This window comes from Schistosoma mansoni (assembly GCF_000237925.1).
Source record: "Schistosoma mansoni, WGS project CABG00000000 data, supercontig 0256, strain Puerto Rico, whole genome shotgun sequence".
Classification (NCBI taxonomy): domain Eukaryota; kingdom Metazoa; phylum Platyhelminthes; class Trematoda; order Strigeidida; family Schistosomatidae; genus Schistosoma; species Schistosoma mansoni.
In genome coordinates this window covers 70784-91092 of record NW_017386119.1, presented here as the reverse complement: position 1 = coordinate 91092, position 20309 = coordinate 70784, and the positions used below count along the sequence as shown (strand labels likewise).

The following is a 20309-nucleotide window of genomic DNA, read 5'->3' as shown; positions in this document are numbered from 1 at the left end:
TCTAGTATCCTGAGCTGACACACATCTGTATCTGCGTTGATAATGAATGAACGACATTATCACCATTTCTCTGCACTCGCCCCTTCACTCTCCAATTGGTGTCATTTTGACTTAGACTAGTGATGGAAGGAGTGAAAAGTTCTGATTTCAGCAACTATATTGTTCAGTGAAGGGAGAATAAACTAAATGAAAAATGAAGGAAATAGGACTCTCAGTTACTCACTTATACTTCGAACGTCCATGTCTAAGTGAAGTTAGAAGTGTCACTTGGTGAAACTGAAGATTTTCGCTTCTTCCTTACACTAAATGCTTGAGGATAATTGTTTGCCCTGACACTAAAAACCTTCTAGATAATTCGGTTACAGTCTAACGGGGCCTAGTAAGATCATTATGAGTTTCAAATTATACATAGACTTCAATTATACTGCAGTGCTGCAAATGTAGGGGTTGATTTCTCGAAGCATGCACAGAACTTAGTGACTGCCTACAAAAACTTCAGCAAGTCAGATTGCAGGTGGGTGTGTGGCGCATGAGACATAAATTCTGAGGTTTCTCCGAGCAACTATTGTCCCGATAGGTCTGGGAAAAATAGTTGTCAGCTACCCTGAAAGAGGGCAGTCCTGAAACGGATAAAGAGACAAAGACTCCCAGTGAAGTGGTAAACAGAGTCTTCGACAACATTAGTATCGATGAAATACACATCGACATTAGTGAGCTTTTGCTGAAGCTCAGCGCCCGTTATAACGCGGTGTTAGACTCTTTCAACAAATTTTTGTCTTTTAGCGCAATCCTTCCAAGTGAAACTGTGGTCCCCAATAATTTTTTAGGCAACCAGACCCCCGTATACAAAGTTAAAAGGCATTAGGTATCACCATCAGAAAAGCTGAATAGCGAAATCTTGTAGGAAGATGAGCCAGTGTTTGGTCGTGTAATCTACCCCTTAGATTGTCAACCAGTCAGCAAAGAGCATGGGAATCGGAAACGCGGTCCAGATGCCAAACAGAAAGGATTTCTACCTCAAAATACTCGAAAACTTAAGAAAACCATCACGGTTCGAGATGATTCCCTCATAATCAGTAAGTTTAAAGACAGCTCTGACCTTCCTCTCAGCTCGAACGGAAAAAATGACAGGACGCTCCGGTATGAGCAGAACAGGAAGCTCAAACTTCCTGAAATTTTTACCACTGGCGGTTACATGGCTCACCCGATAGAAAGACTTCAAGCTCCAGAACATCCAAGGATTTCTCCGTGTAACGTTCACAAACACTGCTGACATGGAGGATGTTCTACTGGTTAGTCACCCGGTGAAATCAGAAAGAGATGTAGTAATACTGGTGATATACCATATTTTGAGTGCAATATAACCAGGAACATCCCTAAAGATTCGCACGAGACATTCTCTCGCCTAAGAAATTTCACTGTGCAAAGTGTCACAGAAATCATGGACCTCGAATATTCAGATTACGGTATTGCGGATTGGAAACTCACTAACCAGTCCTTGAGGTTTAAGAACATATTGACTGAAAAAGTGGTGCGATTAGCCAAGAAGAACTGGGATTATACACCCCGGTTAATGAAGATAACCTTCTCATCCCCTCGATTAGAGGATGCCACTCCTGAAGCCAACAGACGTCGGTTACCAACTGGAATCAACATACATCATGACTCTAGAAGACTCCAATCTTCTCAAAGCCATCTTCGCTTAACACGCGTACATTGGAGGTAACAACTCTACTGAGGTTCGGTTCTCCTTCATTTCTACTCCCTTATTTTCTCCTAGTCATTCTTTGAAATCAACTCAATATTATTCTTAATTACACAGAACCTGATTTACTATTATTCTATTGTTACTATCTTTTTCTTCTTTTTTCTTTCTTCTTTTTCGAGTATGGCAGATGTTATGCTAACATTATTGAAACTTGTGTATTCTTGCATTTCTGAAGAAACCCGAAATGGTTTCTTTACAACACTCATGTAACTGTAATATGTTTGTGAACAACAATAATAATAATGTTATTGAAGATCTGGAGTTATTCGAAAATATGAAGTTAGCGACTCTCAGGCGATACAGTCATACGCTGTGGAGTTTAGGCTTCATGTTTACAAACGAAGAATTGCTGTGACGACCTTTCAGCATCTGCTCTTCCGGAAGAAGGTGATGGTGCCATTATAGCATTTAATTTTGCCAGCTACACTGAACCATAACATCCTAATGACAACGGGCATTTGAATTTCAAACGGTTGGATGTGTTAGCTTTAGAGGTCAATCTACAACAGGTGGACTGGTAAGCCTGTCCTCAAGTTGATGTCAGTGCTCGTTGTGATTTCCTACTGCACGTGATCCTACGCATTACAAAACAGTGCGTCCCACAAATCGTCCTTCAAAATTATGGGCAACGTACATTCATAAACAATCTCACTCATCGAAGGCTTAGACTCAAAAAGCACTACTGGATGGGATATAAACGAACTAGTGACAACAGCAAATATAAGCAGTTCAAACAATCAAAAAACCAATGCATAAAGGAAATAAGGGATGACAGACTTCAATATCATACAGGCATATTCGCTAAAGTTGTCTCTAATCCTCGAAGCTTGTTGCGTCATGTAACCTCTCCTTGAAAAGTCAGGACCGAAGTTTCCCAGTTGATTGGTCCTGATGGCTTAACTGACATCAACAGTGATACCGCCAACCTTCTGGCAGAACAGCATTTTCAGATATTTCAACAGAACAATTCAAACTACTTGGGTGAGAGCTTCACCTACAACGCAACAAGAATGTCAGAAATGAACTTAGGCTTTGACTTGGTGTGCTGAAAACTGCAGCACATAAATAACGACACTTCTCCTGGTCCTCATATGGTCCATTCTGCCATACTGATGGAAACAGATTCAATCTTGACAACAACTCTCAGCGTGATGTTCTCACATTCTCTAAGATGGGGTATCGTACCAGAAAAATGAGAGCTGGCTCACATTAGACTGGTTTTCAAAAAGGGTCGACGCGGCGAACCTTTAACCTACCGACCAGTAGCACATCTCTCAACACCCTCAAAAACTATAGAGTCCCTGACACGTGAAGGTCTATGTGAAAACCTACTATCCATAAACATCTTTTCATCATAATAGCACTGTTTCACGAACGATGATTATTGTATAACCAACCTACTGACCGTGATGGACAGGTGGACAACCATCTTTGTTTAAAACGGGAGGGTTGATGTCACAAACTTTATTTCTAAAAATCTTTTCATAGGGTTATGGATCATCAACGTTGATGATCTCTGTAGAATGATTGGAGGTCTACCCAAGTTAGACGGGAATGGTGTGACCAAAAGCTAACTTCCAAGTCACACCTCGCGGTCAGTATCTAACCTGCATTACACCTTCTACTTATCAAAGTACTATGGCTGCTTTGAAGACTGTATGACACAAAGGACGCTATTACGTAAATATATTAGTACGAATGAGTAAAGAGATGTTAGCGAGACCACCCCCGCATGGGCCAGTCCACGGTATACTATTAACTGATACACGTTGGTTGTCCTTGACCTTGATGAGGATCGATGAACTTCTTTATATTCAGTCACCCAACTATCAGATGATTTGGCTAGGGCTCAGTGACATTTCACTGACCCTACAGTCTCTAATCGGACGACTTATTTTCGAACTTGCTGGTAAGCTGAATAACGGAGTGATGATGTTGATCACATTGTCAGTCAAAATCCATCATATGAGTCCCGAATAAACAGACATTATTAAAAATAGTACACGAAGAATCATTAAGGTCATGGTGCCAATTCGCTTTTGAGTTGCTAGAATATTCTTCCAGATGAACGTTACAACCAGTATTAGATTCCAAATAATTTTTGCCTTAGAATTTAATTAACCTTATTCTTACTTACAGAACCTACACTCTAATTAAGTTAACTCAACCTCGCTTTGTATATCTAACAGCTTCAGCTTCTCTTGTAGTTACAGTCATATTTAAAACTGTCTTTTCTTATGTAAAGCTCCACCTAACCTAAGCTTGGTAGGATTGGAGTAACCTGGACTCATACCATGAATACTCAAATTGTGATCTTATTTATTATGTTTAACATTGAAAGATTACGAACAGCTTTGAAAGCCTTATCTTCTAAATCAGGATCCCTCTTTGGCCTTTTACTCATGTTTGCTATCGTAAATCCCTATTTCATTCAAACGGTTAGATTTAGGTAAGTTCAAAATATTTTGCTGGTCTCGTTGAAAAAATTATGGAGAAGGATAAGAGTGCTTACAAGCCCTGAAACTGAGAAACAAATTTCTAATGAAGGTACAAGTTATAGCAACAATTTTATGAAACTTTACTTGATACTGTGGGTGTAGTAACGTGTTTAATTTTCATCTGAAATTAGTAGTTTATCTTTTATAAAACCCATAGCGATATATAAATACTGTTGTGTTTTGAATGTTTTGTATGTACTACAATTTGCTCGCGAGGACAATCTTAGGAGTTTCAACATGTACATGGTAAGAAAAGGTATCTCACTCTGTGGACAGGAGGAGTGGGTATTAATTTGATTCCAGCATGCCTTCATTTCTATGTTTATGTGTTGACTCGTTTATAATATATTCTGAGTAGGAGAGTAAACATATGAGAGTAGAGGGCCATTATGACATATCGATATAACGGCGAATCTAAATTCTCCAGTCTCTATGTTGGATAAGTTTAAGTTCACACATTTTGCTCAGTTGAACGTCTGCTTGTAACTGATTCCATGTATTGATAAGAGTGAAGATATTTCATGTCATTTGACAGATTTCTAGCATACATTTAGACAAAGATAAAAACCGATTTCTCTATTTTCCATGTAGTTCTGATGAGGTTTCAAGAATCATTCTTATAAAGAACACTTGTTGGATATTTTGTAACATTTTTTCACCTGTTATTTATGTCTAATTATAACTTTGTCATTCCGAGTAAAGTTTGGGTGTATTTGAGTCCCTTATCCAACACACTCAGTAATGATTATTTATTGTTTAGCTTTCATTTTGTTGTGAATTCAACGTTGTTATAGCCGTTGTAGGACATATTGTACACATATTCTAGCTAGTCCTATTTGACGACAACTCACTGTACAAAATGATGAACAAAATATGACGTAGTTAACTTCCAGCAATTACCAACACCAGAACAACCCAATTGACAAAGACATAGTAGATTTCTTCGCAAATAACGGACACTGATAACCCTCAGAACTCCCACAACTGCAACTTAAGCTTTTGTATAGAGGTTGGTATGACGGTCACACACACACTGAGCCAAATAATCGAAAGTACAATTACCCAGTTACCAAGTGTTGGGAGTATTATAAGGATATATATATAAAGTACAAATATACAATGCCTGAATAGTTCTAAATAGGTTTACACAGTCAGCATATGCTGGAAAATGAAGATAGATCAGTCTAATTTGTTGTAAAGGTGTGCACTAAACCACAATATAAGAATTGCATTAGAAAGTAAAGAACCACACAACAAGTTACTTTTTAATTTGTTTAGATGATTGATTGAAGTTTTCAACCAACAGTAAACGTGATTTCTGCATATCAAAATATTTTGTTGGTTCTTTTTATATATTTTACAATGTAGAAACTATTTAATTCTCGAACAACTACTTTTATTATTGTGATCTTCCGATTAATCAATGTTATTTTATAATTACTGTGGCATCATGTAATCAATACATTGCTCAACTACTCGATGAGTATTAACTCTAATAGTTTATTCTCTTCTAAGTCTATGAGTATGATAACGTATACAAAATATATTACGTCTCTATGATTACAGTACTCATCTCAGCGAACACACCTACAGCAAGATAATGTGGTTTAGGTTTTCAGTCTTCTCTACCATTCCTATAGTACTAAACTAATACTAAATTCTGTAGCAGCGATGATCAACTGATGCATTCGATCAAATTGGTCATTTAAAAAACGTTTTTGTAGAGGTCCTTGTGAAAATTGTTGTGTGACAACATATGTGTTCAAGTGATTGAGTGGTGTCACTTTAGCATTGTCACTGTTTGATACGCGAGCTGGGTTACATTACCAAGTAGCTCAGTTCACTGCTTTGGGTGTCCATAAAGTACTACAAGTCAGAAAGATATTTCATGATGCTACTGAACAAAAACGTTATTGGATATTGTGAAAAGTCAAAATGATGGTAAATGTCTCTATGGCTTTAAAAATTCTCTATCCAACGTTCTTATATTGGAAAATATTTCTTGTCAGTACCTCTAAAGGCATTCTCTGAAGCTAGTCTGCGTTAAGTTATTGCAGATCCTATTCACTGGATTTCAGGGCTCCACAAATATTGATATAATTTCACTTTACTTCATTCCTTGTAATCACGAATCACACAGCCCCTTTTTTCCCAAATCTAATTTCTATGGAAACCTGTTGTTTTTACTTGTTTTATTTGGAAACAAAATTAATCCACATCTGATATTATCTTTTTCCTTGTCGTAAATATCGGATTGTCAATAATAGATTGTTTGTACTAACTTTCGAATTGTTATCATATAGATTCTTTGTAATTTCTAGTTAAACGTTAGGCACTCGTCTTTCCCAAAGAAAAATTTAAAACGTATTGGTAGGGTTTGATATAGTTCGAATTATAAGGATTATAAATATAAATTATGCAAATTACGTAAACGAATAATACTGCTTGCCTATAAAGCCAAAATAGTTGCTCAAAAAAATGTAACACGATCAACGCCTGAAAATTACATTAGACCGAGTAAATAGTTTAAGAAAATGAAAAGTTACATTATCGAACTGGTATGACCCAAAAAAACAATGGTTGCAATTCTGGAACGAACAACTCAATCACTCAGAAGTAAACAATTAAAAATGTCGTATAAACCTTCAATTGTTAAAAATCTATTTTCACTATGAGGTTGTGGAGATTGTTGAACATCATTGAATCCGTGGTCATTGGAGCTAATCCATGTCTCATGTGAGGCAGTGATCCACCAAAGGCAATGGAAGATAGCAGCCTAATGTTGTGGATTGGTTGAGGTTAATAATTAACACCGTCGGATAAAATCCATACGTGAAGGGAATTTCCACAAGCAAACAAACATACACACGCATACGAACAAATACACAAAAGGATCATACGTCTACTTCATTTATGTGCAAACAATATGTTCCTGTTTTCTCCTGGTATTCTGCTTCTCAACCATATTTAGTTGGTAAAACAAATTTTTTTCGCCTGTTCTTTAAAATGAATTTTGACCTTCATTGTTTCATCTATCTTCATGGACATCGCATAAATACATTCACAAAAAATAAGCACATTTTAATTGTTTGCGATCATAATGAAAATTGTGCTAGTCCCAAGCCTAACAAGGTGATCTCGCACTAGGCAGTGTGAGACTAGTATTCATAATCGATGTATATGGAAGGACATGCTTCTTTTTCTTTTTTTATGAATTAGATTTCGTAGAAAACGGCAAGCTTATATGCGAAATTGTAATAAGTTTACAAAATAACTCTGTTTTACCTTAGATCGTCTAATAAATGTTCCAAAAGATTTTTGATGATTCAGTGATCAGTGATAATGTTGTTGATTGTCATAAGAAAGGCACTGAAGAATGTTAAGTTCTAATATGCATTTACCTATATATTGTGATCTCTAGGCTATATTTATTATGATCATTTGGTGGATTGGTTTTTTTCAGGATGATCAAGGTTTCTGATCTATACTGGTAACCAATAGATTCGTTGATTTCCATTTCAGATATTGTACTATTTTATCAAATAAAAAAGCTCTACCTACTTTAAAATGATTTGTTGCTTTATTAAATAGTAACTCAAAATCGTTACAAATTATTTAAATAACAATTATATATAGTATATTTATGAACAACAGAACTCCATTAAATAATGTGTAGAAAATAACAGTCCTTATAAGCGGCCACTCCAGCAACGAGCTCGGCAACAACCTCCACCACGACGGTAACATGTGCGAGCCCTGCAGCACCCACGAGCTCGGCAACAACCTCCACCACGACGGTAACATGTGCGAGCCCTGCAGCACCCACGAGCTCGGCAACATCCACGAACCCTGCAGCCTCCTCTAACTCTACAACATCCTCCTGCACGTATTCTAATGCCACCACCACATCTCCTTCTCCCTCCAGCATGTACGCGTATGTATCGATTCCCAGTTCGTTTACCACCTACCTTAAAACCACCTAAAAATCAAGTAAACGAACAGATATGCAGCAAATAGTTAGAAAATGTCAATTCATAAATCTAAAACTCAGTATATGTACAATTGTATCCAATATGGTGAAACAAAAACACTATGTGAACCAATGTCCTAATTTAAATACCAAGTATATAATATCTTTGTGTTCAGTTTTTCTTACCATTAGCTTACTCATCTTGTTGATTTATCTGTACATTTTCAATTTTGACTTTGTATTTTATAGTTTTGTAGAGATTTAAGTCACTTACATTACTGATGAGTGAAAACGAGTTAGCAACATCTTTGCTTTCAATGCTTGTGAATTTAGGCTATATCGAGGCAGTACGCACAGTATACACACATGCCAATTAGAGACCGACCAGTTGCAGTCCTAAACCTCAATGGGATGATTCAAACAAACAATTTATTCAAAATTATCAAATCAAAACTTGGTAATGATACCTACAAACAATACTAAGTGAAATTAAAGGGATTAGTTTCCACTTATTATATTAAGGTTCTATATTTTCAAATAACCGGTTTCGAAAACCAATTATTTTGTACTTTAGGAAAGTTATTAGAACTTGTTAAATTAGGTGAAAATTAACAAATATGTAATGACGTAATCATTTAGTATCAGTAATTTAGAAGTTGTGCCGTATTATTCTAGATTAGACCATAAAGAAAATTGGATCTTAACTTACTCATGCTTTTTCTGTATCATTGACGTTATATGTGAAATGTTCGAAAATATAGTAAAAATTGAGAGTGACCATTATAAGCAAAGATGGATAGTGGCTAGCAGTGGAATCCAGGACTATTTGGGACTCGTCAGCTGAATCTACCTGCATCTCAGAGTTAATGTTCACTCTGAGACTTGAACCCACTATCGTTCGCTTCAAACGCCATCACGTTATCCATTCAGCTACTGAGTCCTGATAGTCACTTGCTTGTGTAATGTGGTGAAGTTTAAATTCACATGGTACTGTTTGTTTGAATCTTCCCATTGATGTTTAGGACTGCAACTGATCAGTCTCTAATTGGCATATGTGCATACTGTGCGTATTGCCCCGATCTAGAGAGTGACCATTTATCTTAAAATCTACTAGCAACAACATATCAGTGCTTTTGTTAAGTTCGAAAACTAAATCATAAGTATTCATGTGATTAATTTAAAATAAAATTATAGATATTGAAAAATACTACCTCTTATGGTTATTGGTCTTCGTTTTGGTGGTCGGAATAAAACTTTGACTGTATCAATGACTTTATCTAGAAATATGAAAGAGAAATATATCTGTGTTACATAATCACTAAACAAGACAAAGTTGGAAAATAGCAGGAATTCAGTGATATTCATTTAGAGATGTTAAATAAAACAATGTAATCTGGAAAAGAAGGTGTATGTTATATGCAGTAGATAACTTTGTATCAACTTCATTATCCATGTAAACTGATATCCATTCTGTCTTTTTTTCAGATTATATATATATATATATATATATATATATATATATAATCAGTACAAATCATATATATGAACTTTCATCCAAATTAGAGCGAATAGTTTCACAGTATTTGGGCGCCGAATTGATAAAGGCATTAAATAGGAATAATATATTTGTAAAATCTCAGTGAATGAATTGGAAGTAAATCCAACGAGTTCGCCTGGCATTCTGTCCCAGGGTTCTTCAAGGAAATCTTCTGGGCCCAGATTGCCACGCGAAACCTTGGATTTACTTCAAATTCATCCGCTGAGATTTTACAAATATATTATTCTTATTTAATGTCAGTACAAATCAGTTATATGAATCATGTTTAGTAAAGGAGCGGAAATTGTACTCGTATAATACAAATGAAAATCGATATGTGATTGAATTTCAATGAAATATCAATCTTAATATTTGTTCATTCTACTCCTGTTCATTGATCATTCTACTACTACTACTACTATTACTACTACTACTACTACTACAAATAATAATAATAAAATGATTTAAACCATCACCTATTTTCTTCTTTCTCTTTGTTGCATCCACTACAGTTTCTGTGTAAAGTAAAAAGGAAATGAATAGAAAGGATCTCAATATAGCAAAATATTTTAGTGTAGTATCGGTTATGAGTAGTATATAACTTATACAAATTCCTAGAAAGAATTCAATTTATATCCATATAAAGAAACGAATATTGTGATGTGAGTTGCTCACATCCACATAAGTAGTATATGACGATGGTCAGGCAGAGAATATATTTCACTAGAAGATCGATAATGAAAGAACGGAAACGAAACGCGATCGGTACGGAAATGCATGAATAATAATAATTATTGGAGACTGTACAACAACTGAGAAAATGACAGTCTGATATGCAAACAAAAGAAAAAACAGCATAGAAACAATGTAATAACAGCGCATTTCAGTGATAAGAAAGCTGTTTATAGTAAAATCATTGTGAAAATTATTGAATGACAATTAGAATTTCATAACAATACCTATTCAACTTAGTATTACTTGTTTGAATCTTGCCATTAATGTTTAGGACTGCAACTGATCAGTCTCTTATTGGCAATACGCGAAAGATACTGGGTTGGAGTCGCAGAGTGAACATCAACTCCGAGATGCAGGTAGATCCAGCTGACGAATCCCAAATAGGACGGAACGCGCGTCTTGGATTCCACTGCTAGCCACTATCCATCTTTGCTTACAATACCTATTCCTCTTCTCATTCTTGTGGATAATAGTGGTGAGGAAATACACTACTGTTGTCAATTCAATATTTGGTTTTGTTCAAATGAAATATAATAATACTGCTTGCAGCTCTATAATCTGATAATATTTTTAATCGTTTAAAATTTTTGTAAATCAGATGTATGTGAGTGTCTTTTTTTAAGATGGTAAATTAACACTCAAAATTGGAATATATTCAGGGTAAGAAGAAACAAAACTGATGCGAAAAAATATATGATTACCTATTTCAATTCTACGTTTTGGAATACGTGGAACTCCCTTATCAATTGTTTCCACTACAGTTTCTATGGAAAATGAGAAAGATGAACAATGCACAATATTATGTCAAACACAAATGTTAAACACATTAGAATGATTTTATTAGTTGAATTCATGAGTCTATGTAAGCTAGACTACCACTGAAAACCCAGAGGCACTGAACGGCCATCACGTCATAGTATGGGACTTCTCATCAGTGCGCATCCATAATCCCGCATGCGGGAATTAAATGAATTGTATAACTTGAAATACAGTCCGGACCGGTGATTAGTCATAGTGAACTAGAAATATAATTATTGACGGATCAAAAATACTTCCAAGATTTTAAAATTTAACTTTCCATTCAATATAGAGAGGAACTATTTACGCATAAAACAAAGTAATATATAATAAAACAACAAAACTACTCAAAAAATACAATGAGTCAAGCTCAGTAACCACTAAAAGAGATAGAAAAAAGAACTCAAAAAGTTAGATAAAAATCTAATCTTACCTATTCCAATTGTTTTTCTTGGAATACGAGGAGCTCCTTTCTTCGTAGTTTCTTCTACAGTTTCTGAAAAAAAGAATTAAAGTCATAATTAATTAGACAATTTAATACTAAAATTGTTCATTATTGATGGTAAATAAGGCATTTTTATATTCATTTTTGAGTTATAAGGATTCCGCCACTAAATGTATGATTTATTAAAAATTTTCAATTGAAATAACACCGTTCTACAGGACAAGTGGATCAGTTTATTAGTCGGGTATATAAGATTTTTATAACAGATGAAAAAACAGACAAATCACTGAATTCCTGTGTCCTAACAACGCAAAATCTCCGAATAAGAACGTTTGCCTTATAATGAAAAGATACATCAGACAAAATTATTAAAATAAAATAATATTTGATGAAGTATGGTGAGAAAATTTATATGTAAAAAACATATATAATTACCTATTTCGATTGTCTTCTTAGGGATTTTTCCACCTTCTCTCTTCTTTGTTTCCTCTATTGTTTCTACGGTACAAATAAAACACATAATTGATATTGTGTTAATGATTATGGCATAGAGCAACTGAAATACCATAAACATGAATGGTGATTAATGCCACTACAAACCATTACATTTCTGTTGATTTATTTTACCTTCGTTATATACATATATATATATATATATATATATATATATATATAGACCGATTTATCTCATTGAAGGGGAAATATGTCATAGTCATCTTACAAATAGTCAAGGGAAAATTCATTTACGTATATACTGTAGTGACGAACTTTTATTATGAGAACGTGATTAGTGTGATGGAATTTATCAGCTTCAATATTAATATAAATTGATCCTTCATTAAACCAAGTCTACTACTTGAGAACACAAAAGTATCTGTACACTAAGTCATCATTTTTCATAAAAGTATGGTGTAAATCCAAAAACACCGTAAGTACTTGTATGTGAGGCTTGTTTGAAAATTATTAAATAATAATAAGATGGTGGTTGGAGGTAGTCGACAGGGATCCATGGACAGAGGTTTCGTGCTACTTGGCACTCGTCAGCAAGGTGTACCTGTAATCTTGAGGGAAGTGATGCTCCCTGACGGATTGGATCTCGTGTCACTCAGATTCACGATCGGTGTTTCCTGTTGACTACCTCCAACCAACATCTTATACTCAAAATAATGCACACAATGTCAAGTCATCTAGACTGGTGGTCACATTTCAACTTGGTCGATAGGATTCGAACTGCACTAAGAAGGACCTGACACACATGACATTGATCAACATCCAGTGATCAATCAATTTTAATAGATAATGAATTCATCAAGAGATGATTGAGTAAATTTCGATTAGGCATACATATATCGTTACCTATTTCGATTGTCTTCTTAGGGATTTTTCCACCTTCTCTCTTCTTTGTTTCCTCTATTGTTTCTACGGTACAAATAAAACACATAATTGATATTGTGTTAATGATTATGGCATAGAGCAACTGAAATACCATAAACATGAATGGTGATTAATGCCACTACAAACCATTACATTTCTGTTGATTTATTTTACCTTCGTTATATACATATATATATATATATATATATATATATATATATATAGACCGATTTATCTCATTGAAGGGGAAATATGTCAGATTTATCTCATTGAAGGGGAAATATGTCATAGTCATCTTACAAATAGTCAAGGGAAAATTCATTTACGTATATACTGTAGTGACGAACTTTTATTATGAGAACGTGATTAGTGTGATGGAATTTATCAGCTTCAATATTAATATAAATTGATCCTTCATTAAACCAAGTCTACTACTTGAGAACACAAAAGTATCTGTACACTAAGTCATCATTTTTCATAAAAGTATGGTGTAAATCCAAAAACACCGTAAGTACTTGTATGTGAGGCTTGTTTGAAAATTATTAAATAATAATAAGATGGTGGTTGGAGGTAGTCGACAGGGATCCATGGACAGAGGTTTCGTGCTACTTGGCACTCGTCAGCAAGGTGTACCTGTAATCTTGAGGGAAGTGATGCTCCCTGACGGATTGGATCTCGTGTCACTCAGATTCACGATCGGTGTTTCCTGTTGACTACCTCCAACCAACATCTTATACTCAAAATAATGCACACAATGTCAAGTCATCTAGACTGGTGGTCACATTTCAACTTGGTCGATAGGATTCGAACTGCACTAAGAAGGACCTGACACACATGACATTGATCAACATCCAGTGATCAATCAATTTTAATAGATAATGAATTCATCAAGAGATGATTGAGTAAATTTCGATTAGGCATACATATATCGTTACCTATTTCGATTGTCTTCTTAGGGATTTTTCCACCTTCTCTCTTCTTTGTTTCCTCTATTGTTTCTACGGTACAAATAAAACACATAATTGATATTGTGTTAATGATTATGGCATAGAGCAACTGAAATACCATAAACATGAATGGTGATTAATGCCACTACAAACCATTACATTTCTGTTGATTTATTTTACCTTCGTTATATACATATATATATATATATATATATATATATATATATATAGACCGATTTATCTCATTGAAGGGGAAATATGTCATAGTCATCTTACAAATAGTCAAGGGAAAATTCATTTACGTATATACTGTAGTGACGAACTTTTATTATGAGAACGTGATTAGTGTGATGGAATTTATCAGCTTCAATATTAATATAAATTGATCCTTCATTAAACCAAGTCTACTACTTGAGAACACAAAAGTATCTGTACACTAAGTCATCATTTTTCATAAAAGTATGGTGTAAATCCAAAAACACCGTAAGTACTTGTATGTGAGGCTTGTTTGAAAATTATTAAATAATAATAAGATGGTGGTTGGAGGTAGTCGACAGGGATCCATGGACAGAGGTTTCGTGCTACTTGGCACTCGTCAGCAAGGTGTACCTGTAATCTTGAGGGAAGTGATGCTCCCTGACGGATTGGATCTCGTGTCACTCAGATTCACGATCGGTGTTTCCTGTTGACTACCTCCAACCAACATCTTATACTCAAAATAATGCACACAATGTCAAGTCATCTAGACTGGTGGTCACATTTCAACTTGGTCGATAGGATTCGAACTGCACTAAGAAGGACCTGACACACATGACATTGATCAACATCCAGTGATCAATCAATTTTAATAGATAATGAATTCATCAAGAGATGATTGAGTAAATTTCGATTAGGCATACATATATCGTTACCTATTTCGATTGTCTTCTTAGGGATTTTTCCACCTTCTCTTTTCTCGATTTCTTCAATTGTCTCTAAAAAGATAATGGAAATTTTTTGTCGTTCTTAAATCATGCCATTTTTTTTTCAATTTATTCAACTCGCTTGTTCGTTGTGTGTGTATTTTTGTAGAGTGTATTTCTCACTCTTGTACGGTCTGTATTACGAACTATGAAAGTGTTCCGTTATTGAAATTGAGTTTTCTAACTAACTAATAATCAGCTGATCAAATTTAGGTGTTCTTTTTCAAGAATCACTTCGAACTGTGGACGTTCTCAGCTGATTACACTATATTTAGCATTTTAAGGCATACAAACATTTCAAGAAAAACGATTTATATCAGTGAAAACATTACCTATTTCAGTTTTTGTCTTCGGACCTTTTCCACCTTTCTTCGTTATTTCTTCTATGGTCTCTATGAAAATAATGTAAGTTCAGTTTTAGGATGTATTCTTATAATTCAACAGCAATTATGGATGAAGTAATCCATCATCAGACTTATTAGATTGAATCTGAATTATACTTCACGTAGTTTTTTTTATACTGAAGTGAATAATTTTTGTATATTTAGGAAAATAAGGATTAATTCCCCGATACTTCCTGTTCAACATAATATGGAATATTTCATATATACACGCCAATGGTCGGGATTCTAAACCACGATAATAAACTAGTCTTTTTATTTTGTCTCTTATTACACGGTAGTCAATTTGATAAACTATTGTCCTTGATATCTGAGACGTCTTACTCAAGAGAAATCCACCTTGAAAAAAATTCTAATACATGATTTAATTTTCTAGAAGTAATAACTAATGAATAGATGCATATGAGATTTTACGTTACATCAATAACCTAGGCGTAAACAGATTTTTAACTACAATGCAAACCTGTTAAACAATTCTCATTGTAATATGAATCCTTTCATAAATAGTTTAACTTCACGATAGTTATTGTGGGCTCAACCATGTAGCGTAATACATACACAGCTGCTTGACTTGTTTACTTTAGTTTGTAATGAATAGAATACAATGGTCACTTAGATTTCAGGCAAAAGATTTGACTATGGAAAAAACATGTAGCTTATTTAAATGCTCTCGATATAGCTGACTTTTCTGTGATAGTTAATTTCAGTTCAGCATTGGTCGTGTCCATCGTTAATGCGTATGTAGGCTTTGCAGTCAAAACACACGCAATTGAAATTATCGGAATTCTTTAACAACATCTAATAAGATATTGAACACAATGGATTTCAAATATTAATTTGTTTATAAGGGTTCTTTGAATCCTCCCGTTGATATTAGTAACCGAATTTGGATCCGTCTCTTTTGACAAATATAAATTATGATCAGATTGCCACTGTATTCTCTTTAAGTTACAAACACTTTAAGCAAATTTGAATGATGTGTAATTGTGGTATATAAGATCTGTGTTTTGTGCTATTTTGGACTTGTCAGCTAGATATCCTTGACACCAACTAAAAGATTCCAATAGTAATTACAAATAAATTAAGATTTATCCCCGCTACTCGACACAACAGCTCTCTGGACAAAGTAGACAAATGAATAACGCGCTAAGCGTTTAAAGTTAAAGATGTTGGGTTTAAGTCTCAATCTGCACAATGACACTTGAATGTGAGTATAAACAGCTAATAAATCACAAGTACAACAAAACGCACGTTCTGTGCTCCATCATTAGCCACTATCTAATTATGCCTAGAATCTAAAATACACTGCATTACCGATTTCTGTTCTCGTCTTCGGATCAGTTTTATCTCCTTTTTTCGTGATTTCTTCTGTGGTCTCTATAAAAGGAATTCAATTTAAACATTAAATTGAAGTCATATGCTTTAACATAAATTAGTGATAAAGTATTCAATACTTGGACTATACATTCATAATATTTGATATGTAAATACTGGGATTGTTTTTCCAATGAATTGAGCATCTCTGTCTAACTCAGAGCAATTAATAGTTTATTCATTGATTTCTATCATTTCTAAATTCCATTTAACATTACTTGTTATTTCGAAAAATCAGTTTGTAATAATGTAAACGTCGTTTAGTTACCACATAACCATTGATAATCCTCCTTTGATTCTTTATGAAGTAGTATTCTACTTAAGACAACTTGAATAAATGGTTCATTTCTACAAAGTGAAAGCTCATCAATCTACGCATGCGTAGATCAAAGCTGTAGTTAGATTATTCAAAAAAATATTTTCAGGATGAGGATTTGTGGAGATTGTAGTATTTTCATAATTGAATCAGAGTCAATCTAAGCTAGACCCCCATTAGGTATCTGAAAGCGCCGGATGCCAGTTTCGTCTTAGTATCAGGCTCTTCAGCAATGTACGTCCACGATTCCGCACGCGGAACTTGAACTCAGGATCTTCGGTCTCACGCACGAACGCTTAACCTTTAAACCACAGAGCCGTCCAGTGTTTCCAGGTGAATTCAATTGTGAAAGAAAATACTTAACGTTCGAGTCTGTGAGTGGACATTAACTCTGAGATGCAAGTACATCCAGCTGACGAGTCCCAAATAGGACGAAACGCGCACCAAACTGGATTTCACTGCTAGCCACTATCCATCTTTGCTTATTCTAAAATTAGTTTTAATCGTTTAACAAATTGTAATTTATTGAAATATATTTTCTCAATATGGTGTTTCATCTTATTCATTCAAAATCTTACCGATTTCGGTCTTCTTTCCAATCTTTTCTGTCAAAATTTCTGTGACAATTTCCCATTCTATTAAAAATTGATTGAATATATAATACAAGTATCAGTAACAATGTGTGAAACCACAAATACATAAGAACGGAATAAAAAATCAGTGTTTTCCTGCTTTACCTGGTTCATCGGTTGCCCCTTTTCCTTTCCTCTTCTCTCTTTCTGCTTCGTATTCATATTGGGTTTCCCAATCACTCCATTCTATAGTACAAATAAAGATATAATTATTTTCGTTTGCAACAATCGTCATAGTGTATATCTTGAATTTATCATAAATAAATACATGAAAGCACTGAACAGCTGCTTCGTCCTAGTATGGGACTCTTTGGCATTGAGCATTTATGACACTACCTTTCGGAATCCAACCTACGACCTTCGGTCGTGGTCGCAGACGATGAACTCAGATATATCAAAAACAGTATCTAATGGCGCATAATTCTAACATAAACTAGATCACGATATATGAAGAATATCTTCCGTTGCTTGTGGTAAATGACTGTCTCACACCCAACATAGTTGAACTATCAATTATTGATAAATCCTACCTGAATAAATGTATTTTCCCGATTTATCAGTTGTTAAAGATTCGATGCTTCTTCCTTTTATAAAAAAAAGCCAAAAAGATAGATAACAGATAAGTTTATCGGTAAAATTGAGATCAGAACTTCTCACTAACTCATATTTCTAGCAGTTTAAAAATCCTCATGGAATATTCAAAAACCAATGAATATTTGTGCGAACAATTGATTTCATCACCAACCTCTACACTCATAATTAACATTTTACAAAGGCAAAAATAAGCCATGCATCTGAAAATGTTATACTTTGAAAGTGCTGAACTTTCGCGTCTGTTATGACATATATACTTCGAAATTGTGTTATTTGTAAATTAGAAAGGTCATTTAATAAATGTCCGAATGATTCGTAGTAAAGTGTCAAGTTACAGTAAATATCATAATAATACAATAAGTCATGTGAATAAAATGTATAGTAGGGGAATTTGGCCCCCAAATGCATTGGTACGGCTAAGGGTGAGGAGACCCCGCTCTCCCTCTCGAAATACTCTCACATGACCACGCGTACACAGCAACTGTCAGGGAAGTCCTACTCACTTCCTTCTCTCAGTGGGAGTGTTATTTACGGAATTAAGAGGACGAAAAACGAATGTCCGGCGCTTTAACCGGGTTGGTAAACATAAAGGGTCCACCTAAGGGAGTTAGAAAACCCTGATTCCAAATCAATGGTTCATATAGGCTCCAGGATCCTGGGGGAACAAATGGCGCGTGAACCAATCGTTGGTCACCGGCTACCATCGGACTGCATTTCCTGAAGTTGCTCCACTGCTTTGGGGATCAGACCTTTAGGTCGAAGGCTTCGGGTGTGGCTCCCTAAAAAACCGCCTGCTTTGGTCTCGTCACCCGAGCAGTATCACGTCACACACACAAATCAAGTGACTTGTGTGGCGCATATGTATCTGGTGCCCCTTTGTACTAATATTTACGTGTTCAGATGAATAAATAAAATAAATAGCCTCAATAATGTAGGTAATATTAATAACGTTGTGTGAATATAACATGTAATGAGAGATTTGTCAAGATAATTATGAGAAGAAATTCATGTGAATTGGGAAAAATGAATGTGCAGATTGAGAAAGATATAAACACAAAAGGAATTAGGAGTGGTATAAAAGTTTTAAGCATCTGATGATCCAATCGTGGACCATGGTAAACATAAAGGCTGGATATATGGCTTCTGGATACATAAGTTAGGTTTTCTAGAGTTGATCTGGATGGATTCAGCTATGTTGAGGATCCATAATCTAGCTCCTTTAGGTAGGATGTTAAGAACTTGATACGAAACAGGGAAGGTTTCATCTATTTTTATGAGATGTTTACTATCTACCAAGTGAGAAAGGATAACGGTGTTAATAGATTTCGTGACCACTTTTCCTAAACACTCTAGTACATGTTCACGAGCATGCCTTATTTTGGTCTTTGTAAAATTATAATTGTAGAGTTTGATGATGAAAACAACTGCTCGCTCACATATTCTTTGTCTTCATATTATTACATTAATCAATAAAATAAGGAATTATGAAAACTACTATTTTACAAAAAAAACAAAACAAGAGAGATTGAACAATAAGTTAACCGTTTAGATTTTTATGTTACGAAAACCAAAGCGAGTATATTATTGTCATCAGATGAATTTTGTATTCAGGAATGAATGTTTTCCATCAATGGATATAAATAACTTCTTATATTATTTATTTATAAATCACATTAATATTAGATTTTCTGTTTAAAACATCTCGTTACTATGTGTTTAATAATGTCTACCTGGAGGGGCAGGTGGTTTTCTATCAGCAACCGTTTGTGCATCAATCTTCGTCACTATGATTAAAAAAGTGCACAGTAACATAGTTTAAAGATAACAATTGAATATAAGAATAGCATTCATAATAAATTTTGAGAAGGTCTTGTAACCTTTATAAAAATATCAGATTTTAAAATGATTGTGACAAATTTACCTATTTCCATCTGTTACCCAGCACCGTTCATTATTCG

At 34.6% G+C, this 20309-nt stretch overlaps 1 protein-coding gene across 1 annotated transcript; it reads right to left on the bottom strand.

Annotated features, from left to right (window-relative positions):
- Positions 1 to 7922: 7922 nt before the first annotated feature.
- On the bottom strand, positions 7923 to 12325 carry Smp_102670 (hypothetical protein; the record flags this gene model as incomplete). Its single annotated transcript, XM_018792519.1, has 6 exons — positions 7923 to 8245; positions 9448 to 9513; positions 10250 to 10288; positions 11210 to 11272; positions 11740 to 11802; positions 12187 to 12325. The coding sequence occupies 6 exons, from the start codon at positions 12323 to 12325 to the stop codon at positions 7956 to 7958; spliced, it is 660 nt and encodes a 219-aa protein (XP_018644461.1). The 3' UTR covers positions 7923 to 7955.
- Between the last annotated feature and the right edge of the window lie 7984 nt (positions 12326 to 20309).